Raw genomic sequence first — 27,000 nt, 5'->3', positions numbered from 1 at the left:
CATTGTATGTTACTACCTTTCATCTACATCCAATATCAGAAGCAATGTACAAGAGATTGATCATGTTCCTACCTCTGCAACACTGTATTTTTGTCACATTCATGACAGATCACCAGAGGATTGTGGAAAGATTTTGCAGACAGATGTGCCTAATGCTTATAAAAAAAGAGCTGTCACGGAGGAAAAATCAAACATATGGACAACCTGTTGTTTTATTATTTATGTAAACATCGGATTAAAAATGAGAATATTGCAAAAAAAATATTTTAACAAAATCACAGATGTGTCTAATTGAGGTAAAAAAATAATTACTATGATGCTCTCTTGTATAAGAGTATTTTAAAGGCAATCTTAATTATACAGAGTTGTTTATTAAAAAATGTAATAATCATTGGAAAAAATGAATACTACTCTTTTATTTTATTCCATTTTAGGTGTGTCTGTAATAAATGAACAAGTCCTGCCCTTATGTCATGACTCGTTCTGAAAGTACACCATAATGCAATGTTTAAGTATCATTAATGCAGTTGCTACTCATTTATTTCGTATTGTATATATCCTCTCCCACATCTCAGAGTAATTTATTTAACTACAAAACACTAAGCGATAGGAGGTGTGCACAAAGCTGTTAATTTTAAGGCATGTCCTATTAACTACACTGACACTGATTGTCAAGTAAAGTTGGTTCGGAATTCATGAGTTTTATTGACAACATAATATTAATAAAACATAACCCCCATATATAGCAAATAGAGGACTTGCCAGGGACACCTGTTACCTGAAAGAGGTGGGGCTATCAGATCCTATTACAATACTGACCTAATGTGGTAGGAGGAGCTACAGCTATATATTCTAGAGTTGATAGATAATATTTGTTTTTAACAGAGCTGCAGTAAAATTTCAGGTTAACACTATACCATGTATTTTACCTTCATGGTTCATATTTGAAAATTTTAAATTTGGGAGCTTATTGGTCCCTTAACTTCAGCACAAAGCTTACAAAGAAATACTGAAGGAGTTGTGTGTATACAACTTAGATAACATAGCCAAGAAGGAAGCATGACTGAACCATTGTTTAATAGAAAAACAATCTTACACTAATCGTAACTGGAAAAGCAACAGTACAGGAATGCCACATGCTTGGGGTAAACACAGGACTTTTTTTTAAACGGATAACAAGTGAAACTGAAGAATAGATTGCCAAATCAGAAGGAGGTTCTTCCATATGATGATGCTTATGAGAGCTCAATGCATGAACTGGGAGCTAACTAGACAGGTGTTGCCAGCCATTATATTACACATTCTACATACTACTCTAGTTTTGAAAAACAATAGTCGTAGTATATAATACAGAAAACAGAATATTCTAAAATAGAAAAAATTATGATAGAGATTGAAATGAATATTCCCTTGCTGCCAACTCTATTGTGCGAGAGGGAACTTATTGTCACCAGACTAACAAACAATGAAGAAAACATTGTCACATACATTTTTAACTATGAGCCTAGAGAAGCATATTTCAAAGAGTTGCATTGATATGTAAAAACACTGAAAACAAGCTAGGTAACAAAATGTACAGAAATGTGCACATTGATTTGTGTGTATAAAAAACCCCCGAAATAACAGAATAAAAAGCTTTTTTTTTGGATATTCCTCATTTTAAGAAGTAATTAATATAGAACCTGTAATCAATGAATGAAAAATGCAGAACTCAGCTAAACCTTGTTTTTCCTTTCTATTTTGTTTAGATTTTTACAATAATATGTTAAATAAAGGTTAAAGTTTTTGTTAAGACTGCTGCTTTTAAAACCCTCTGTTGTTTATGTCAATGAAATAAGTGACATTACCACACAATGCCGTGAAAAGCAGCATAGCCCAGGAGGGGCAGTGCTACGGTGACAAGATCGCATCACCAAGACCCCTTCTGAACTTGCCAACAGACCTCATACAGAGAATACAAACTCAGAAGAAGTATTTTAAAAAAAATGTATATACATAAGGGATAGCTTGATATGAATTTATGTAGATTAGGAGGTGCTTGGTAAATATTTCCAAAGCATTCCTTAAATTGTTTTATTTATACTATAACACAAGGGTACATATTAGCAAGAATGTTGAGAAACCCTGAGTATAGTACAAAATAATATTAAACAAAATTAATAATTTTACTTATTATGACAGGCTCACTAAATATGTAGCTTCATATATTGTTAGATACACACACACACACATATGTATATATATATATATATATATATATATATATATATATATATATATATATATATATATAACTACTAAGACCCCCAACTTAATTTTAAAAATTCTGATTATTCAGGAAGGTAATGAGAATAGTTGCTTTCCTAATATACAATTAAACATCCTCATACTGCACAGTTACATTTAAACAGAATAAGAAAGGACAGATCTGAATGCATGGTTTTCTCAACCTACTTCTTTTCTTTCTCACTGTGATGCTAAAGATTTATAGTTCTCACAAGAAGAATCCTCCATGGGGATTAGTAACAGATTTCAATGTACTTTAGCCTTCTGTTGTCATAAATGACAATACAAATTACAGATTCCTACTGAAAGAAATGAAAATGTTTTGAAATATGTTCCTATAAGCAGTTATTTGATTAAACCATGAAACATAAGCACTGAATTTATAAATTGACTTTACTTGGAGCAAAACAAAAACATGAACTAAAATGTTTCAAGCATAGACCATTGTGACAGGAGAAAACTGATGTTGCATTACGCCCACTTATTTTTCTTATTCCCCTGCTTACCAACAAATAGTTTGCACAAATGTAATGGAAACATGGTTCTGACTGGTCTTACCATCACTCAACATCTGCCAGTGGTACTGCACACACCTGATAATATGATATTTTACCTGTCACTGATTTAAAGCAATTTGCTCAATAAAAAAACTCTTTACCCTATAAATAAACAAATTCCACATATAACAGAAAGATCAAGATGGGTTTGGACATTTTACAGTGTTCAAACTAGTAGTCGAAGTAGACATTTAGAAGTGGCCGTATGGAAAAGGTAAGTAAATGGAATTTCACAGTTTTACAATTAAGGCAGTAGGAGAAGTGGTGGCATGGCATACATACCACCATATACCAGCCCACTACGACCATTGGTTCAAACAATATTTTTCTTGATATGTTTCTATTTTCAAAAGGCTTTTTTTCACTTTTGGACAACCCCTCCTCAACATAAATATTCTTCCCTCCCCTATTACCTAAAGCCAAAAGCTGGCTCTCCCCAACAGCTCACATTGCTGGAGGACTCAATCCACCTATACCTCTTCTATAGGGGTCTATAAATAGAGGTCCACACAAACATAGCTATAGACAGCCCAAAGTACATATTTAGTGCTCCCATTTACAGTTAAATAAATAATAAACCTGCACTAGTGAAAAGTGGCTGAGCTCTGCTCCCTCCACAGGCGGTAGTTCAGTTTTAAACTCTACATCTACATTTGCAAATAGTTTGCAAAAACGAACCTCCCCATCCTCTTACCTGAGCATTTCAAAGTCTCAGGGGTATATTTACTAAACTTTGGGTTTGAAAAAGTGGAGATGTTGCCTATAGCAACCAATCAGATTCTAGTTGTCATTTTGTAGAATACACTAAGTGAAAGCTAGAATCTGACTGGTTGCTATAGGCAACATCTTTACTTTTTCAAACCCGCAGTTTAGTGAATATATTCTCCTCAGTGTCAATAGCTAACACACATTTCCCCAAATAAGGGATAAATTAACCAGTAACAATAGCAGCTTCCATTCACCCTAGGCTAAAGAAGTATGTAGAATTTAGGAAACCATGGTGAATGGCTCAGGATCTGGCAGGATGTGAAGGACAGATATTGTCTATCAGTATTTTGTGATAAGCAGTCTAAACAACAAACAGATCAAAGCAAGCACAAGTACAACTAAATGTGACAATAACTGCTGAATATTGCCATTATTCCCCCACGACAAAAGTATTGAAACATTACCTAAGTGTCAACTGGACCATGAATTAGTAAGATACAATTCTGTTTTGCATATCGCTGTCATAACTTTTCATGTGTGGTATTTTATTAGGGTAAAGGTCACAGCACCTTATGCACTCCATAAACCCAAGCACAATTACATGCATGTTACACCACATGAACATGCTACAATGCACATTAGATTTAAATAAATCCAGGCCTGGAAATGCCATTGTAGATCTCTCATCTTGGAACCGGGGTGTGATTAATGACTGATTTACTTCACAACATGTGCTATATCGGCACTATGACTGACCTCTGTTATAACGGATAGTACCCTAGCACCAAAGAAAATGAGACTATTGAGATCTCTATCCTCCAAAGACCATCTTGGACCACATTTTCATGCACAGACATTTTAGAGCTAGATGGAAATAAGAAGACAATCAGTGGAAATTAGCAGAAGTAGCCTATATACTTACAATGCAAAAGAGGTTCCATGTATGAAATATCTGACAAAAGAAAGCTACTTTTGGGAGGCATGAGATACTTTTCGCCCATTAGATGAATGAGTTGTGGCCAATTCGAATTGTTTTCTGTAATACGTGATAAACAGTCTGTGTTCTGAAAGGCTTCCACTGGAGTTCCAGTGCCTAGAACATTCACAGTATATGCATTGGCAGACATAGAAGGCATCTCCTTGGCCATATCACAGAGTTCAGCCAAGTTGCAGCACACGTCTGCAACAATTTTACCCACTTCTTCTTCTGTTCTTGAGACTGGTTGAAGAAGCCCTTTTGCAAACCCTTCTTGAATCAACAGTTGTGAACTTTCTAAAATAAGATCACTTATCTGTAAGGCAACAAAAAGAAATAATTTATTTTCCAGTAATGGAATTGTGGGACAAAAGGAAAGCATAACAAAGCTATTTATTTTGCCAATACAGCTTCAGTTTTTAAGTACAATAAAAAATACAAAACAAAAACACGACATCAACGTAATAAATGTCACTGGGTCAAGTTAATAAATACCAATGAATTGTTAGCAATTGGCACATTCATTATTTTTTTACCTTTTTGCAGTAAAGAGGCTTTTGTCATTTCACAACAGGTTTTGAACATAGCTGCACTGTAAAAATTACCCTTGCCTAAAAATGATTTTGAATTTAATCTATTAATCTTGAGGTTTTCTTCCTTGGACAGGACAAAATGTATTTAATATCAACTGCATTACTTCATTTTGAAGCTGAAAATGTCATTCCTGAAAAGGCTTATAATAACATGTCAACAGAAACATAAAAGGTTACCATTAGCCATGATAACTGTTGCTGTTGATTGCAATATGCCCCTAAATTTCACTACAAAGATTTTCACTCAAGGATGCTCTGCTTTTTGCAAGGTGGCACAACATGCCACAAACATTACTCTCTAGACATCTGCTTTATACAGAAACTGGAAATCCCAACCTGGTCTGTGGACTGCGTAGATGAAAGCCGGAAACCTGAATAAATGGACCATTATAGGGTTAGCCAGGCCTGGATCACTCAATAGATGACCTAGGCCCCAACTAGGGCCGGGCTGCTGCAGAGACCAGAGGACTTCCTTCAAGGACAGGTAAGTATCTGGGGGTGGGGGGGGCGGGGTGGCTTCGACCACTTTGTTAAGTGGCATTCATATAATTAACAGGTACCATAGTATGTGTGTCTTGGCAAAGGTCCCTGGGAAGATCATGCCAAGCTGAAACAAGAAAGGGCATTCCACAAACTGTTGCACACAATTCTCTATAATGTCACTGTATGCTGTATCATTAAGATTTCCCTTCACTGGAACTAAGGAGCCAGGGCCAAACCATGAAAAACAGCTACAGACATTCCACCTAACTTTACAGTTGCCAGTATGCACTTGGGTAGGAAACGTTCTCCTGGCATCTGGAAAACCCAAATTCGTCAACCAGACTGCCAGACGGTGAAGTGCGATTTGTTACTCCAGAAAATGAGTTTTCACTGTTACAGAGTCCAAAGGTGGTGTGCTTTACACCACTCCAGTCAAAGTCTTTGCAAACGATTATATGAGGCTTGTGCACAGATGTTCAGTCATGAAAACCTAATCCATGATTCTCCTGAAGGACAGTTCTTGCGCGGGCATTGCTTCCAGTGGTAGTTTAGAACTCTGTAGTGAGTGTTGCAACTGAAAACAGAAGAATTTTACACACTCTGCAGCCCCGTTCAGAGAGCTTGTGTGGTCTACCACTTCACAGCTGAGCTGCTGTTGCTCCTAGATGTTTCTACTTCACAATAACAGCACTTAAATTTGCACAGGGCAAGTCTGGCAGGGCAAAAATTGACAAGATGACTTGTTGGAAAGATGTCATCCTATGATAGTGCCAAACTGAAGTCACTAAGCTCTGCAGTACAATCTATTATTCTGCTAATGTCTGACTATGGAAATTGATGGCTGTATGCTTGATTTTATGCACATATTAGTAATAGATGTATGCGTATGACTATATATATGTGTGTGTGTGTATATATATATATATATATATATATATATATATATATATATATATATATATATATACACACACACATAATGATTATCGTTTTTTATCATTATTTTTTAACAATATTCTGAGCCATCTTCAGTGCTGGATTTTCCCTCCTTCTCTCATTAGCAATGGATGTGTCTGAAATGGCCAAATACACTAATGAGAAGGGTAATCTAAATACTTTTGGCCATGTAGTGTATATATATATCCATGGGGTCCTAATAGAGCCCTGGAGGTAGCCATGATAGTTTGGTAACTGTGTACAAAAGCAAGATAATCATAGTGATGACTATTTCCTCTCTAAAAGCTTTGCAATGAAATGTGCTACGTAAAAGCACAGGTAAGTATCTAAATTTGTCAAATTGAATATACAGCTGAAATTTTCAGCATCACTATAAAAGGATTTCTATGTATTATGCTTGCTCTCTGGTATTGTCTTTAACATCACTTAGATATAAAGATTTGCAATGTTTTAAAGCATTGTTGGACACAGTTTGTATTTAACATAAATGTTTTATAAAGGCCTAATTCAATATAAATATTTACATAAATTAGGAGCATTACTTTTAAACCACTATACAATAGTGCTCTTTGTATTTCATAACTGACACAGTATTTACTTTGCACACATGGAATAGATAAAACAACTTACAATTTACCAGAGAACTCTCTTCCTTGTTGTATTTGTAAAGTGTCAGAGATAATTATTGAAGTATTTACACTGCCAGGTGAGGACTCAAAAAAATAATTAATCAGTATACCATCTACTAGTTCTGAGTTTGGGGCATAATTAAACTTACTATTTATTTGATTTTAAAAAAAATATATCCCCCAAATACCTATATTTGAATTGCCAAGATGTCTATGTATTTAATGTTCCCATTCTCACTACAAGTTACTGTACTCTTCTTGTAAAAGCAACTGCCATTATTACCTCTAAATTATGTATGTTGTGAAGAGATCCCTTCTAGAAAACATTCTGTAATTCAGTCAATGAAAAATTCAGTAACATTTATTATTCATGCAGACCTTGTTTGCAGACTTTTACTACATCAGAAGGGTTTTATAATCAAATTCAAGGCTTCAACCTCACAAGCAGAGCACTTCGTGGGGGCAAAATCTATACTGTTCATAGAACCAAAAAAATATTCCTTTCACATTAGAAATTAGAAAATTATTATCATTAACACCTATTTTGGAGAAATTCCAGCAGAGCATTAACACAGTAGAACTGTAGCAATGAAAAAAAAATCAGCACTCTGATATAAAAGGAATTAAAAATCATAGAGATGTTGGAATTATGTCCAATTCTGATACACTACATAGCTTAGAGTTATGCTTCATGCTGACTATGCTTTTAAAAAGCAAAGCCTTTGATGGTTTACTAAAGATCAGTACAAAGTGGAACCATTATTGGAAAACAAATCTTGTGGAATATTAAATATAAATCACCTGCTGAGGTGTTTGCTATGTGGAAAAATGAACAGCGGCTGATAGGGTCCTTTCCTTTTATTGAAATTACGTAGCCGATGATCAGTCGACCTCATCCATTCTTAAATGTGATCTCAAAAATCAGATTTCTATAACTGAGATGTGCTTAACTTTTCTATCCCCATAACACTAGCGCTGGGAAACATTTTTACTGCCAAAGAAAAAGAAAAATATGAAAAAAGTCCAAGATGTTCCTTGCATATTATTGAAGCACCTTAGAGATCCATAAAAGTATTTACTTTTTATAACCTAAAATGTTTGGAAGCACTATGTCCTTTGTGTACCCTCCACTTTCCCTGGGCAGCAGCGGGTATTTATTACAGCAAGTTTTATAACCATTTTGAGATTTAAATTTTTATAAACATACACATTCTACTGAGTCCAGAAGCAATATTTATATTGCTATGACTCAAAAGTTATTTCACTGCAAAATTGCTACATATGGGGCAGGTTTGGAATTTTGTATAGCATTAGCTTCCAACTAAAACATTTCACAGTCTGCAATACCAACAACACTTCTAAAAGGGTGTTAACCACTTTAAAAATCTATTTTAATAAATGCCCTCCTTTCTCTGTACATTACTTATGTCAGGGATTTCAAGGGAGGTGACTGAGCAGGGAGATCTGACACAACAGTGCTAAGGACTTCTGATATTTTGTGGGTTTTCTTGCAGCTGTTTACATCCTGTTTACCACTAACAAAAAAATAACACAAATAAATATTATTATTATTATTATTATTAATACATTTTAAAAATGCACATATTTTTAAAACATTTGCATTACTTTACGCATTAAGCATTATGAGAAGCAAAATCACTCTAATGTGAGTGGGAATTAAGTGATCCACCTACAGTACAATCTACCAATACTGGAGCAATAAACGGCAACTAATGTCTGGAATTGGCTAAAGGGAAAACCGCAGTTCAATTGCCTAGTGTGTCAACACCCGAAATCATTGGTTCCCAAACTTTCTCAGTTCCAGGCACCCTTAGGGTCACCATAATTTTTCCAAGGCACCCCTATGCCAAAATAATTACCGGGTAGTCACGTTTTTTAAGTAGTTGGGTCAAAATGATGTAAGATGTATTTAGACCCCTTCACCATCACATTGTGCCCTTTCATCATATTACTGCGCCCCTTCACCATATCAGTCTGTGTCCCTTTCTTTGCCATCTCACACACTGAGTTCCCTCTCTTTGCCATCTCACACACTGAGTCCCCCTCTTTGCCAGCTCACAAACTGTGTCCCCCCTCTTTGCCAGCTCACTGTGTACCCCCCCTCTTTGCCAGCTCTCTCTGTGTCACCCGCCCCTCCTTCAGCGTCTCTCTCTGTGTCCCACTCCCCTCCTTCAGCGTCTCTATTCCTGTGTCCCCCTCCCCTCCTTCAGCGTCTCTCTCTGTGTCCCCCTCCCCTCCTTCAGCGTCTATCTCCCTGTGTCCCCCACCCCTCCTTCAGCGTCTCTCTCCCTGTGTCTCCCTCCCCTCCTTCAGCGTCTCTCTCTCTGTGTCCCCCTCCACTCCTTCAGCGCCTCTGTGTCCCCCTCCCCTCCTTCAGCGTCCCTCTCTCTCTCTGTGCCCTCTTCACTCTACGTTCCTTTACTTACCTTCTTCCTAATTTTCTGCTGTCTTCTTTTTTTCTGCTGTCTTCTCTCTGCTGCTCCTGCTCCTCACTGACACTGTCGGGCGTGATGACATCATGCCTGGCAGTCAGTGAGAACAGTGAGGAGGATCCGGCGCTGGATAGGTAAGTTCTACTCTTTTTTATTTTATTTTTCTTCTGAGGGCGATGGAGGCACCCCTGTGACAGCGCCGCGGCACCCCAGGGAGCCGCGGCGCACACTTTGGGAACTGCTGCCCTAAATGTTGCTTTCTCGACCTTTTTTTTTTTATTATTATTTTTTTCAATTGAGAGGACATCTGTTTTAATTACTAAATATAGCAATAAGAGATTATTAAAATCACTATATATAGCTGTTAAAGGGACTTTGTTGATGTATTGATTCCCAACATATGTATCCATACAATCAACATTTTAGGCATTCTTAATACATTTTGATTATTTCAATAGTGATACTCTCACGATGAAAGCATATATTAATAAAATAAAGACATTTCATCTATTGGGTTGGCCTTCAGTGGATCGTGCCTGAAGTATGACTAAGCCCCTGGATCAGAAATAACATATCTATTTTTAACTGCATGCAAAGCAATGAGAAGCATGTAGCGTTTTACATAACCTGTGAGGTCAGAGGAAAGCTTTTTTATAGGGTTACATCTTGCACGTCAAACAAAGCAAGTATGAATATATTACTCCTCATACGCCCTAAGAGCTTATACCCACTGGCATTTTTTAAACATAATTTTAATGCATTTAAATAGATCTAGCACTAGGAAAATGCAAATTATGCTTACTGTTAATTTCTTTTCCTCTAAATTCTTAATGACCATTACAATGGGAAGAATCCTTTTCCAGTTTAGGTAGAGACAGGTTACAAAACGACCCCAGGATATCAAATAAGGCAGCTTCACCACTTCCCCTATACCTTTCTCTGAAAAATATAAACATAAAAAGCACGGGTGAGATAAACTGGCTGCCAAGGAGCATTTAGAGGAGAAGGAATTAAGAGTAAGCATAATTCACATTTTTCATTTATGATCCTCCATGGCAGCCATAACAATGGGATGTAATCAAGCAATTCAGTAGGGAGGGCAGCAAAACACAAATGAGCTACATATGCCTTAGAATCATGAATATGTCTTTCAAATTGAGATTTGATGGAGGATAAGATATCCAGATGGTAATGACTAGACTAGGGAAGGTATAGACAGACTTCCATTAAGCTAATTTACAAAGCCCCGCCACTGAAACCTGAGTCTTTCTTGCCTAAGATGTTGCTACTGCCCTTGTTGAGTTGGCCCTGAGAATCTCTGACACCTTAAACACATTCCTCTTCGATGCCAGTACAGTTGTTGTCTCTGATCCATCTGGAAATGGCTTTTTAGAATTAGGACAAAAAGACAGTAGTTGTCAGCGCTTATCCTTAACACAGCATATCTGTGTGTATCTAGCTTGTTTAGAATGAGAACATCTTCTCAGAGGCCCTGCAGTTGTTCTGTTTTTTCGGAATCCTTCTGTCCTGGATAAATATATTGTTTTTACGATGTCCAAGGAGTGCAGTTTTTTTTTCTTTTTCATCATTAGGTTGTAGACAAAAGGATGGGAGTACAACCTCCTGGTTAATGTCAATACGATTTTAGGCAGAAAACTTGGATTGGCACTGAGTACCACCATATGTGCATATACAAGCAGAAATGTTTGCCAATAAGGACAAAACTTTCAGTGCAAACCATCTCAAATAAATTTCTTGTAGTGGTCCAAAAGGGTCACACAAGTGTTGAGAACTAAACTGAGGTTCCATGTGGTTCTAATAGAAGGACGGATTCGCTTTACTGCTTGGAATAAGCAAATAATCAGCAAGTCACACCATGTGATAAATTACTTCTAGACCGTGGAATAATTACTGAGAAATTCTTCTTTCTTGCCTGCAAAAGTGTGCTGATTACTCTCTATGAGATACTCGTTTGCAAGCAGTTCCCGCTCAATCTCCATGCCAATAAAGCTAGCCTCTCTGGACTTGGCTGAAGAAATAGGCTTTGGTATAGGAGATCTGGCCAAAGTGGTAGAGGCCAAGGTTGACTCCGGAGCATCTCTCACATTACAAGGAACTATACATGGCAAGGTGAAAATGGAAGGATTTCTGTTACGATTGCATTCTCTTTCACAACTTTTTTTTATATTTTATATTGCGAGTGATGAGTGGAAGACTCCAGGTGAAATGTTCATGGAACTGTCAGAGCACCTATTCTCTCCGTCTCTGGAGGTTTTTACCGAGAAGAACCTATGTACCTTGGCATTACTGCTTGTCACAATACCGATGAAGCCCAGGTCGTCCTATTAGTAACTGGAACACTTACTGGTTTAAAGACCACTCTCCTGGATGAATTTGTTTGCAAGTAAGATAATTGGCCATTACATTCTTCTTGTGTGTCTCATGCTATGGTAAGAGTCACTTCAGATTTTTCTCTGCTCCTTAAAACAACTTTCCATCTTCCTATGCATGAGATCTCAGAGGGGACACCCCATTGTCAATAGGAATAGTACTTCTGGATACAGGTGTATCCACATTCAGGAACAAGTACCACTTCTGAGCCTCTTCATCGCTGAATGCAAACATACATTTCAATAGCATTATAGAATGACCTATGCTTTCCCATCTATGCCCATATTGGGGGTTTTCACCACTTGATGTACAGGGAAACGCTACGCTTTCTTATGCTATCCTGAAAAAGGGATTTATGAGCATTTGTGGCAGTTGGTTAATTAATAAAAAAAAGGGAATCTAGCATCAAGAACCCCTAACTTAGGGGTTTACTTAATGCAGGTGCTACTCAGCTGTTTTGGGTTTGACTCAGGCACTATTCTACTACTACTAGCTTGATTAATGCACATCAGACGACTGTGTGCTCACTGTTGGACATGACGTCATCACCACATCCCATTGCTGTCAGTGAGAAGCTGCACTAAGAGGAGTAACAAGCAGCTGACAGAAAAGACCAAGGAAAAGAAGACAGAGGACCAAAAGGTCATAGGAAGGAAAACAAACAATTGTGTAATGAAGGACTACAGTCTGATAAGGGGCAAAATGTTGTGATGAAGGGGGCGAACAGTGTGGTGAAGGAGGGGAACTGTGTGACAGGGGCAGACCTATACTTTATTTTTAGGAGGGGGCAATTTAGTATAGCCATGCCACTTCTTTGTTCTGATTGGCTGGCCTTGGTGGGCCCTACTCCCAATTGTCCTCGCCTCCCCATTTTAATAAGTGTCTTGGCAACAATTTCAAGGTATGCTTTTGTTGGTGGGGGAAGAGGGGGGGCGGGTGATTGCCCCGATCACCCCCCCTTTCGCGGATCCGTCATTACTGTGTGATAAAGGAGAGGAACCTTGTGATAAAGGAGTTGAACTGTGTGATGAAGGGGCAGACATATCTTTTGTCTGTTACCATTATTGTTGTAATATTAGTTATATAATGTTTTACTTAAAATAAAGCAAAGAACAAACCTTACGGACTTGTATACCAAAATACATTATTTAATACATTAATATGTGTGACAGAGTGTTGTAGGCACGGGGCCTACAGGCGTCGGAACTGGAAAAGGATGAGTCGGGATTAATCGATAAACCGCCCCCCTCTAAAAGAAAGGTCTAGATCTGCCCCTGACTCTAAGTAAAGTGTTTCCCAGGCAAAGAAAAAAAAACAATCAGGACATTTCAGAGCATTGCTCTTTGCCAAGGTTAACTCTTACAGCTACTGAAATGCATGCATTTTGATTTACATTTTTTATGGTCATTCACATAGATGCATGTGAATCCTTAACACGTTATTAGACCTACGATATGCAACCTGTAACTTCGGACCTGTGAGGTCCTAGAACCTGATTGTCCAATATATGCAATACAGTACATTCCAATAAGTTGAGTACCACTTTATTAGACTATGGGGAAAGAACCTTTAGGATATTAAAAAAAAATCACTAGCTAAAGCAAGGACAAAACCATGTACTTTTTCTTTTAACATAGTGATTATGAGCATGTCCCAAAACCTCCCTGCAACATACTGTTCTATGTACATCATGAGCTTTCCCATAGAACTCCATTGTATTTTGCTAACTGTTAAAGTTTCTTAATGTTGCAGGTTCAAGGGGACCCAAACTAAAGCAAAGCAAATACTTTTCCAAGTCTGAGCGTACACATTCATTCAATGACACTTGTGTATATGAGAGCTTAAACTGAACTAAGAATTCATAAACTGTAACAAACTCCTGACATTCGCTCAAACGTTAAAGTTCAATGTGCTGAGAATGCAATTAAGTTAATTTTTTTTTTCAAAATCATTTTAAGAGCAGAATTACTAAATGTATTATGAAACCCTTATTGCTCGATTGTTGGTTCCATGTGATCAGTACATACTCTAATATTTTTAGAATATAATAATTACAGGATCTATTTTTGCTTTTGTTCTACCTATAGCATTTCTTGACTGAGTTTATACAGCTTTGAACTTTCTTTGCATTATTTGATTTCAGTGAGTGAGGTTTAAACAGAAATTTCATTTGCCAACCACATAACTTTCGATATCAGTAAGCTATTCTGTGCTCCACTCTGGGGTAAAAGTACCACTCAACTGATATCATTATTCTACTACTTTCTCAGCTAAGAAATTATGATTAATTTCTTAAAATGCATATGCGGTTTTAAAGCTAGATGTGCAGAGCCTGAATCATCTTGAAATAAATATTCTTGCCACCATGTTCTCTGGGTTACAGACATTAAAATGACTGCACCATAAGCAAAAATTGATTTTATATATATATATATATATATATATATATATATATATATATATATATATATATATATATATTGTCGAAGTCGTATAATTGGATGAGCGAAAGTATATTGGTTAATATTGTTTTGCCGTGCGATTGCGATCCATACGCCACGTAACACAGATCCGTACGCCACGTAACACGTGGCATATTGCGATCGCACGGTAAAAATACGCACGCACACACTCGCATTACAACATTTAGTTATTTATATAATTCATAATCATATTGGTTCCGTTACACTGTAATTTATGAGCAGATAGTATTTGGTTTATTATCAGTCTATATATATATACAAGTTAACCCGTGCATGATACTCATGCATTCTAGTCAAATCAAGCTACTTAAGGTGTTAAAAAGGTTCTTGTCATGCATTTGGGCCATAGCCCAGGCCTCAACCACCAACCACTCCCCACTGTCACCCCCGGCAACCACCAACCACTCCCAACTGTCACCCCCGGCAACCACCAACCACTCCCAACTGTCACTTCTCCTTCAAGAAATATATATATATATTTTTTTTAAATCTTTATAAACACTTTTAACAATTAACAAATTAAATTAACAAATTAAAAACATCTTAGTATACCAAATTTCAGCCCATTCTGAATTTTTTTTTCAGGTGGCGCTGCAGCTTGGTTTTATTTTTTACACACACACACACACACACACACACACACACACACACACACACACACACAGACAGACAGACTAACACACGCCACTAGACATTTATATTATAGATGATTATATGTACACTTCAGTGATATTCAAGGTTCAGGTTATAGGAAAGGTATCATGCCTAGTATCATATTAAAACCCTATTCATCAGCAACTGTCCGGTTCCATCGCCGAAGAGATCACATATTGCATACTCTAGTTATTGATGTTAGGGAATAAACCTTTGTATGATGCTGGCTATGAAATGCTAATTTACAAAGATGTAACTGGAGCATTGGCGGGAAGAAAGGAGCTCATCCCCTGGAGAGACGACCCCCACCTTTGGATTCCTTAGGTTTAATCAGCCTATGACCTGTTTAGCCTGGACCCATCTGATGTCTGGACCTATAGAAGCAAGCCACGTCATTTGCATTGTTCTCTGTAACACTAAATGTGTATATATGATCATAGCTGCGCACCCAGTCCTCAGTCTTCACTGACCGCAGTATTCTAACAGACATACTGTCCACAGGGTCCCGTGGGTGCGCAGCAAGCGCATGCGATAGCAGCGGTATGTATTTACCTTATGGCATTGGCTGAACTGTACTGTATCATAATATAATAATGTATTGAATTGTTGACTATTTACATCTGCTAAAAGAAATCACTTTGTGCGTTAGAAACACAATACAATCGCTTGGGCAATGCTTTTTTTGAAAACGATAGAATTACTTTAATAATTTGGGGGCTCGAAGGTGAGTTACGTTATCGGCAGGTATGCAACGCTTATGGTATTCGGTTCCTCAACAAAGGGTGGATTGACGGACGCGTCGCATACGGGAAAGAACGCAATGTGTTTAAGACCTGTGGTTCACTTTGTGTTGAGAGACCGAATGTCCGTTGTTGCATAGACTGAAGGAACGCTAATTTGAATCTAGGGACAAGAAAGAAAAATGTTTCTTTTTATTGTCGTTTTGCGTTTTAAAGGGTATTGCATCGCATAGAGTATGTGTATTTCCTGCTTTGAGTATGTGTACTTCCGGTAATATTGCCACGTGGTTAAACAATCGTTTTGATAGTTATTATATGTGCATAGTATAATTACTTGTGAAAGCCTCTGAGACATTATTACTATTGTTAGGAACCTTTGATTTTCTGCGCAGAAAAGGTGTATAGTGTGTGATTTTGTAACATAGATACACTGTTTATTATTCATTGTGCTCAGTTGCTGTCTGACGAGGCGGGTTGCCCAACTGAAGGACGGTATACAGGGCAGGTATACCGAATGCAAAAACTGGGTTTTCGCAAAGCACTACCAATAGATCGCAAGGTTTGCTAATAACTAGTATTGGTAGGCGGTGCGATCTAACCGCACGACAACCGTTAGTGCGAATTGGTGAAGCAGCTAGGAGGAATTATGTTGGAAAGGCTGGTTGATTGTATCGACTTTGTTCTCCCAGTTATAATAAACTCAACAGATTTTTGTGGTTTAGCCAGGGCATCGAGGAGCTGATAGCCCTTGGGTCCCACAGTGATAGTTTCTGTGTTAGGGCAATGCTTATTTGAAAACAATAGAATTACTTTAATAATATATATATATATATATATATATATATATATATATATACACATATATCTACTATATAAATGCCTAGTGGCGTGTGAGAAAAAAAAAACAAGCTGCAGCGCCACCTGATGGGCAGAGTTATACACTGACCTATATATTTCTTGAAGGAGAAGTGACAGTTGGGAGTGGTTGGTGGTTGCCGGGGGTGACAGTGCAGAGTTTTTAACACCTTAAGGATGAGGTGATGGAGAAAAATGATGAGGTGGTGACGTGTGGACAAAACCACGTTAAAAAAGAGCGCTTGCGTCGGGAAGTAACGCTCTTCCCCTGAGGAGGCCTGGGCTAGGCTCAAATGCATGACAAGAACCTTTTTAACACCTTAAGTAGCTTGATTTGACTAGAATGCATGAGTATCATGTGCGGGTTAACTTGTATATATATATATATATATATACACACAAATGTATATGTAATATATATATATATATATATATATATATATATATAGATATAGATATATAGATATAGATATATAGATAGATAGATAGATATATGTATATATACATATATAACAACTTTTGCATGAAATGGAGTTTCAGCTGCCAAAATAACATCTGACTCTATAGTCTGCCACATCAGCAGTAAATAAAGTGACAGATAAAGTAGAATCAAATCATGAACTATCAGATATCAATAATAAATACATAAATAAATAATATAGCATGTGTAACAACCCTATTCCCTAGCGTGTATTTGGAAAGCGGGTGTGTACTTTACTGTGACCAAATATTAATCTTAACATCTTCTCTGCAGTTCCTCCACTTTAGTCAGGTTTCAGTAGTATCTTTGTTGGGTAATGCTCAGTGAATCTGCAACACCAGAAGGAGAGTAAGAAGCCCTCTGCCCACCTACTTGCGACCTCAGACACATCTTAATATTTCAAACTGGACCCTAGAAGCCACACCAGACATTTATTTGCTGAGGTGTGGATTACTAAAATTTGAATTTCACTTTGTTCTCAAAAATGTATTTTACTATATAAAAATGTTAAGTTAGGGGTAGCTATATAACGAAAAAAACACTTTAAACCTTGACAAGAATCAACAGAGCAATATCCTAAGATAGCAATAAAATGTATAAATATACTTCAAACGCAATTTGTACGTTTCCCAATATCTATCATCTATAACAGTACAAAGTACCTCTGACCCACTTATCTACAAGTTAGCTGAAAGGAAACAAAACTATAATCACAAACACTTCTTATGATAATGCACTATTATCACACTCAACTGTGCATCAAAGAGAGTAACATAAACAGTCAAGTCCATAAATATTGGGACATCGACACAATTCTCATATTTTGGGCTCTATGCACCACCACAATGGATTTGAAATGAAACTAACAAGATGTGCTTTAACTCCAGACTTTCAGCTTTAATTTGAGGGAATGTACATCCAAATCAGGTGAACAGTGTAGGAATTACAACGGTTTCTATATGTGCCTCCCACTTTTTAGGGGACCAAAAGTAATGGGACAAACTAAACAATCCTACATCAAACTTTCACTTTTTAATACTTTGTTGCAAATCCTTTGCAGTCAATTACAGCCTGAAGTCTGGAATGCATAGACATCACCAGACGCTGGGTTTCATCCCTGGCGATACTCTGCCAGGCCTCTACTGCAAATGTCTTCAGTACCTGCTTGTTCTTGGGGCATTTTCCCTTCAGTTTTGTCTTCATCAAGTGAAATGCATGCTCAAATCGGATTCAGGTCAGGTGATTGACTTTTTGCATAACATTCCACTTGTTAGCCTTAAAAAAAATCTTTGGTTGCTTTTGCAGTATGCTTAGGGTCATTGTCCATCTGCACTACGGTAACTGAACATCGCTGATTTTCCGGCGCATTTTTTATAGGCTATTTTCTGGGTAAACACGTATTGTATTCATGTATATGCATGCTAAGATGGCAGCATATATGGGGTGCAAAGGTTTGCACCATCCGAAGGGAGTGGTTAGGTGGGCGCTCCGTGCAGAGTGCGTATTAGGCACATGAGTGCACTTACTTTCGCAACCACATGCAAAAAACTAGATTTTGTTTTGCTGGATGAGATTGTTTAAATTAGACTAATGGACATAAAGTGCACATCTAAGGCATTTTCCCTGGTTTGTAGAATGGCAGATATGGATAATAGATATGAGATCTTGCAGTATGCTTTTAATGGGGATACACAAAAGTGACACATGTATTTAACACAATACAGTTGTTCGCACTGATTAAATAAGGACATAAATTAAGGTGAACTGACCATTTAGATGAAAAATGGAAAAGTTTAAAATAAAGAAGGATAGTCCTAAAGTGTTACTATGTTGCAACCTGAAGCAATTTTGCATTCTTTGCAAAAAGACGGAATCTCAGGTGGATCAATAAACCTGTAAAGGCAAAGCGCAGAATAATTTTCCAACAGTAATTCTCAGGAAAGGAAATTGGGTGTGCACCTTGAAATGCACAAAGCCCACAAGTAAGCACACTTCCTCAAATAAAGGAAGGAAGGCTATTTCACATTTTTGAGGGTTTGTAAATTAACCTTAATAACAGCAAATGTGTGGCTGGGTCCTGCTGTTGTGAGTGATTAGCTCTATGAGCGCCACTGCAAATTCTCTGTGTGTTGCGATACTTTGCCCCAGTTGCTAGGTAACCGCTAGAGACCGAACTCCTGTGACAGCAGTCACATTATGGCACTGCACATATCAGGGGATGAGGAGGCTTGGCCTGACAGCTCTCTTCTGATTAGCATTCTGCCTTTTAAATAGCAGAGAGCTCTGTGTATTGAAGCTGGCTAGTGACTATCTCCTGGTACTTCTTTCCTGTTTGACTTCTGCATTGGACCCTGGACGTTACTACGCTATCTAGGATTGAGAACAGGTTAAGCTGGGTACACACCTATGCAATTTTTACTTCAGATACAATGTATGTAATGATATCACCAACCATTGAAAAATGTTAATTTGTGTGTACACAACTACACAATTTACCTTCAGATCTGTGATCTTCATCTCTAATAACCATCTGCTGTAAAGACATTGTTTCATTGTTGATCGAGATATTTTGGAAGTTTATAAAACCAAATCAACAGATGTATTGTGTTTTGTTACGATAAAACACGATCAAGTTGGGTGTAGCCCTGTTTAATTCACACCAAAGATGCTTATATATGAGTGAAAAATGAGACAACATTAGACACAGACACCCCTGTGAAAATCACTGAATGATGCATGTCTGCAAAAGCTGGTTTAAATGTTTTCTATATCATTTATTACAATAGTCATTTGGATTTAAAATATCACTTGTCAATTAAAGGGATATGGTGGTCAAAAAGTGCATAACCATCTTTTATTTAAACACAACACTTAGGAGCTGAGAACTATATTGTGTGTGTAAAAATGTTGTATAGATTCTCACTTTTTTAATTACTGTAGCAGCAATACTGCACTTAGTATTGTATCAGTTATGTTTTACTGGTGCTTCCCCCCTCAAGCTGCCTCATACACATCATAAGTTGTCGTTTTCAAATGAATCATTGAAAACCTTTCTGTACAATGACATCAATATACATCTGAAGAATACAAAATTTGATCAGATAATTTTTACTCATTGTTTGCCAAAAATCTAATGATTTCTTCACATACACCAGCAGGGTTTCTCAACCTTGTTGTGTCATGTACACTTCTTATGATGGTAAATGTTTAACAAGTATCCATTCTTGTGTATCAATGTATCTTAAGCACACACACTACAAACTGTACATTTATTACCATTACTTCTGAATGTGTATAAATGTTTACAAACTGACCGTTTATGCTGTTAAATAATTAAAAAGAGAACCTTTCCACTGTTAAAATAAATTTAATGTATTCCTTATATATTGAACTGCTGTTTTGGTTTTAATTTTACTTGTTGTTATGTTCCTTGAATATGTATACTCTTGAGAATCACTGTCATACACGTTACAATTGATTTAACCATTAATATAGGTGCAGTTCATGTGCAATGTAGGATCATTGGACAATACACTTCAAACAGAGTCAATCAAATTGCCTAAAGAATAATAACATCAAGTAAAACAACTAGATTATCAGTGGCCATCTACATTTGATTGTGTTGGATGATGTTGAATTTTATAACAAATCAAGGAAAATTAATCGGACTGTTACATGCGTAGCTAACTTCAGTTTCAATGGCCTGCTGTTTCTCACTATACTGCAAACAAAAGGTATTTAATATTATCCTAAATTATCGGATGGTGCCGTCAACAGTCTTGGTCGCATGAGCCCATCTGCATAAGTGAATGGAACAAGACAGAACATGATTGTTGCAGTAGTCTGTTGAGGAAATGCAGTGGACTTGCATGTAGTGATTCCAAATAAATAAAATCTGGGGGACACTGCTGTGCTATGGGGATACAGAGGTAGCTGCAGAGCTGGAAACTTAGGAGTTAATTAAAAAAAAATAAAGCAGGCCATCTCCAGTTTATAACTAACACTGGAGAAGCAGAAATAAAATAATAACAACAACAACAACTCAAAAGGTAGGATTCGCAGTGTCTCCCATATAAAATCACAGAAATGAACTTAATGTAACTATAAAATCCTGTTTTATCTATCATCTCATCTGGGGGACTCTGCTTCACCATAGGGACTTTCAAAGCTGCCCCTAAGGGAGCGTACGCTCAGACAACGCTGAGCACAAAACTTTCTTACCAAACTAGCATTCCTAGATGCAAAAATGTTGAAACGATAGAATTTAATGAAAGTTTGGACAGTAGACCAGGTCGCTGCCCGACACAGCTGCTCTGCCAAGACCCCATGTCGTGCCACCCAAGAAGTACTTACTGTTTGGGTCGAATGACCAGAGATATTACCTGGCACAGGTTTACCTGAACAGACGTAAGCCTGGTGGATAGTCATGCTTATACATCTTGCAATGGTCTGCTTAGATGCTGGCCAACCCCCCTCTTCCAGGCATCATACAGAACTACAAGAGAATCCATCTCGTGAACATAGCAGTCCTGAACACATATATCCTAAGTGATCTGACCACATCCATAGGAAAACAGGTGTCCTGGTTATCCTAGTAAATCCTTCAATAGTTAAAGTCGCCATCCTGTCTCGTCTGCCATCCTTAGGATGTCTCCATACCAAGTTCTTTATGGCCAGTCTGGTGCTACCAAGATCACTGGAGCGCTTTCTTTCCTGGCTTTCCTGAGAACACGAGGAAGCATGGCTATTGGAGGAAAGATATATATTAAATTGAAATAAGTCAGCTTCCTGGCCGACTCCCTCATTGCAAGGAGGCTTCGGGTGCCTCCCTGATGAAATAACTATGCCACACCCATGCTTAAACTTGTATCCATGAGTTCCTAAATATTTATTGTGAATTCTGACTCTTTCCTGGACTAGAGACCTTGCAGCTGCAGACAAAGGGACCCCGAAAGCAGCCATCCTCGATTACAATGGTCCAGTCACAGATGCAAAATGGACGTCCTTTGCTCATAATCCCCCCTCCCCTAGCCACCACAAAAAGAACAGACATGATTGCGGCATCAGTCTGATGAACTGGCTGGCTAGATGCAAGTGAACAAGGAAACCATCTCGCCTAACAATCTCCTGCAATGGAGAACAGATGACCCAGGATTAATGTCACCAGCCTCTGGAGAGATAACATCTATTCTCTGAAACTGGGTGTCAAAAAGAAGACCCAGGATGGGATCAAACTCGACTTCTTGTAATTTATGAGCCTCCAACAAGTCGGGATGTAGTCAATATGTTGACGCTGAACTTGTAGACAGTCGACACCAAATGTCAGACAGTCAGAATGTGAGAAATTGTGACTGTCGACTGGTAGTAAAGTCGACAGTCAAACAGCAATGCCACCGCCAGCTGCCGCACCTGCCGGCACAATAAGCTGCCAGACCTGCTAGCACAATAACCTGCCAGACCTGCTAGCACAATACAGCAGCCGGCCCCATATAGCCGTCAGCACAATACAGTAAAAAAAAAAAAAAAATAAGAAGAAAAACTAGTACTCACCAATATAAAGGATCTTCACCTGTAATCCATGTTTGTCCATAAAATAAATAACATTATATCCTGGCATCTTGCATCTTGAAACCTTACAAAAAAAAACAAAAAAAAAAAACAACACACACATCCTTGGTCCTGAAGCATTGAAAAAAATAAATAATCTAGAGGATCCTTGCTTGGCAAATAAGAAAAGCCGTTGGACTGCCGTAAACTAGCTCTCCACATGAAGAGCCCCCACTGCATAATGAGATAATTACAGTCTCTAGGCAAACTGTCTAAATAAGGAATCACTATAATACCCTGTAGTCTGAGAAGGATGGCCATGACCGACATAATCTTGGTGAATGTCATGGGAGCCGTGGAAAGCCAGAAGGGTAAAACTCTTAACTGAAAATGGAGATGCTGTATTGCAAAAAATTGGTGATCTTCCCAATTTGGATATGGAGGTACGCATCCTTTATATCCAACGAGGCTAGAAACTTGCCCTGCTCCATAGAATTATTGATCACCGACCTGAGGGACCTCACTTTGAAATTGGCTATACAAAGCCTCACATTTAAAGATTTAAAATAGGCCAACTGTCTTGTCTGACTTCTGCACCATAAGCAGATTAGAATAAAACCCGTTTCTTCGGAAACTGAAATTATCACCTTTGAGTACAGAAGAGAAAAGATGGTCCCCGGAAGAGCGTATTTCTTTGATCTGTCACATGGAAGGCCTAAAACAAAGAAACGACTGAATGTGGGACCTAGGAGATCTAAAATATACCATCTCCCACAAACCCTTCTACCCATGAATCTGCAGATGTGACCTTCCATATGCCCCGAAACCAGAGAAGACAAGCCCCCATAGCAGGCTGGGTGTTAAGATGCCCCATCGTGCTGCTGATTTATACACAGGCTTAGGACCTGGATGCCTAGATGCCCATGTCTGCCTGACCCTCTGTTAACCCCTTTGTAGGGTACTGGACTGACCCCTGGAGACATAAGATTTATGCTTTGAAAGGTTGTTTCTGTGACAACGAAAGGACTGAAACCCTAGTCCTGGAATTAAGAGGGAGAAAAGAATGCTTACCTCCTGTCACCTGATTTATAATTTTATCCAGTTCAGGACAAATGAGGGCCTGATCATCAAAAGGTAATGACTCGAAAGTCATTTTGGACTTCATATCAGAGTCCCATGATCTGAGCCAAAAAATCCACTGGTGGCCACAGCAGAAGCAGAAATCTTAGATACCACTAGGGCTGTGTCTATCTAGCTTCACCTAGATATTAAGCTGCTTCTATAACGTGGTCAATCCCAAGTAGAATATCAGAGACTGGAGTGCCTGACTTAAGGCCCTCAATAACCTGTTTTCACCATTTCTAAATGGCCTTACTAACCCATGCAGAGGCTAAATAAGGTCTGAGACCTGCCCATGCCGCCACATAGACCGATTTTAAAATGCCTTCACACTTACAGTCTGTACTATCCTTAAGAGAGGCAGACTTTGTAACAGGAAAACTGGTATGTCTAGATAACCGGGCAACTGGCATATCACCCATAGGTGGACCCTCCCTCCTTACAGTGTCCTCTATTGGAAAGGGACAATTTAATGAAAACCTCATTGCAACCTAGAATTTTGTGTCCAGTTTAACCTGAGGTTCCCCCAACAACTCAGATAAATGAGAAGAGGAGGAAATATAAACTGAATGCTTCTTCTTTCTTTTAAAAAGTGAAACAGCCAGAAGTGAAGGATTCTCTGCATCCTCCATGTTCAGAGTCCACTAACTGGTTCTTCGTCAAAACTAAAAAGGTCCTTATACTCCTAATCCTCCACCAACTTTCCCTATACTTGCAAAGAGAATTCAGAAGCTGACTCCCCTCTGAGAACCTGAGAAGGGATGTTTCTCTTACGAGGTCTCTGAAAAGAAGCATCTACCATATTCTCCAGGGAAGAAGAGACCTTAGCTAGGCCGAGGGTCACCCTTTCATAAGATATCAAAAGATACCCCTGCCCCAAGCAACTGAGAAGTGCTACTCCAATAAGACAGTTAATTGTCAGAAGCTCTGCTAGTTACAACCAAGGGTAACTCATTTACCTCCTTCCGATGCACCCCAATGAGAGTTACCTCAGCGATAGACTGTGCCAAAGACTTCGCCCAAGTTTGTTCGATCTCAGCAACAGTTATCCCAGGCAGAAGCGGTTCATGGTCCTGAGATTCACAAGCCATACATCGGGAATCTGGTTCCTGATGTCCACTAGGCCATCTAAAACAAGTATAATAAATAACCGACTTAGGAGCCTTAGCTTTGGAACCAGTCCCTTTTCAGATATATTAGGGAGGAACCAGAAAACAAGCAAAACAAAAAAACTAACTGTAAATAAAGCTAACACTAGAAAGTTATAAGTGGTTCTTAAACAAATAAACGTCAGGGGGGAAAAAAATCAGCCCCTTATTTCAACCCACATAAATAGGGGGGGGGGGGGAAATAGAGGAGTCCTTCAGTCATTAAGCATGAAAGGCAAAATGCCATATCCTGACTGGCTTTTTAGACTGGGACAAAAAAAAACTGCCAAGGAGGAAGAGTCTATAATTTGGGGGCCATGCCCCCCTCAGATTCCATTCAGCAGAGCAGATGTCAATGGACCAACACAGCCTGCTGCCCCTAGCTGGAAAGCTTCCCTTCAAAGGGGTTGGAGCCTGATCTGTTACCAAATCCCCTGAAGTGGCTTATCCAGTACAAGGCTCCATCTTCACCATTAATGCAGCTGGGGAGTGAATGCTGACGTCTCAACCACATCCTCCTTGGAAGCAGAAAGAGGCTTCAGGGTCGCGGCCTAGTAAGCACGCTTTCTCATAGGAAACTTCGACTGGAGGACAGTGCAGCCTGCACTAGCAGGCGCTTCTTCCCCTCTCTACCCTGGGAGTAGAAAAAAACAAAAGACCTTGCATCCTGAGCTAAGCCCCCAACTCCAGCCCAGTGTTCTCCCCAGCATCTATTTTCCAGGTGCTCCACCCGGCTGTGTTTACTTGCCACCCGGCTTTTGGAGCCCAACAGAGTACTATTATATAGAATAAGCCATTGTTTTTCCTATTATAACAGCCACTATGTGAACACTACAGCCAGCGGTATGTGTTAGATCACGTACAACCAGTCTGACCAGTCCTGGCAGGTGTGGACAATAACCTCCAACATTTCCCATATTATTGCAAGTTATTACAACTGCCCCCACCCGGCTGGCAAATTTTTGGCAAATTTTTCTGGGGAGATTACTGCAGGCACTTAGGAAAAAACCTGAGATTGCCTGCAGATAGGGAGGGGGTTTTACAGAGGGGAAAAGACCTTCTTTATTTTTTAATTAACTCCCCAGTGCCCAGCTCCGGAGCTACCTCTATATCCCCATGGTGAAGCAGGGTCTCCCAAGTAAGATGACAGAGAAAAAATTTTTTTCATTAAAGCTTCATTTTCAGTGTGTGAACATTAAGCAGAACATGTGTAGTATATGGATCGTGAGGACAGCAAGTTCAGCTGGAAAATTACATAGCAATATACTGACTACTGTGCTCAATTCTACCACATCACATTTTATTAAACAATATTGGCCAAAAAGTAGTTACAGCAAAATTTATGCTACCACATTTTTTTTTAAAAGGAAACGCTGTTTCCCCTTAATGTCACTGCTCTTAACCAAGAACCCTTTTTTGTATCTGGAACATAAGGATTCATTTTTACTACAATGCCGATGCGACCCACTACGGTAATTTGCTGTTGGTTGCTGCTCATTATCACTTATCTCAGGGGTAATTAATTTGTGATTTACTCATACTCAAGCCCCTAATGATACATGTATTTTTAACAGTATGTGTGCTTTGTATCAAATCTGCACTTATAAACAGTGGCTACACGTGCATCCTCCTCTGTCATCTGCAACTAATAGTGGCTGGCATGTTAGGTGTTGATAGATCCATGTTATACAGACTATACCAATATTGACAATAGGGGAAACTTGAGACAGCCTTCCTCTCTAAAAATAAATGAACAATTAAATGAAAATTAAGTATATTTTTTTAAAATCTATAATTTGGAGAACTGGACAATAAACGTTCTATAGTTGTATTAACTGGGTATAAGCAACTATAGGAAGGATTACGGAAAAAAGTGTGTTATTAGGTGGTGACGGGATTTGACAATTTTGCCGTTTTCCAAAAATCAAGTGTTTAATAAA

The 27,000-nt window shown here is 38.4% G+C and overlaps 1 protein-coding gene across 3 annotated transcripts in view; it reads right to left on the bottom strand.

Annotated features, from left to right (window-relative positions):
* The window catches only part of METTL4 (methyltransferase 4, N6-adenosine), an 83,788-nt gene that overhangs the window by 49,314 nt on the left and 7,474 nt on the right, over positions 1–27,000 (bottom strand). For all 3 annotated transcript variants that reach the window (XM_075213374.1, XM_075213376.1, XM_075213375.1), the window contains exon 3: positions 4,474–4,843. In XM_075213374.1, coding sequence (XP_075069475.1) covers positions 4,474–4,843 — 370 coding nt within the window. The remainder of the gene's footprint in view (positions 1–4,473; positions 4,844–27,000) is intronic.

Source organism: Mixophyes fleayi, chromosome 5, assembly GCF_038048845.1.
Source record: "Mixophyes fleayi isolate aMixFle1 chromosome 5, aMixFle1.hap1, whole genome shotgun sequence".
Classification (NCBI taxonomy): Eukaryota; Metazoa; Chordata; class Amphibia; order Anura; family Limnodynastidae; genus Mixophyes; species Mixophyes fleayi.
Note: the sequence above shows the minus strand (reverse complement) of the source record. Positions and strands in the feature narration are given on the sequence as shown.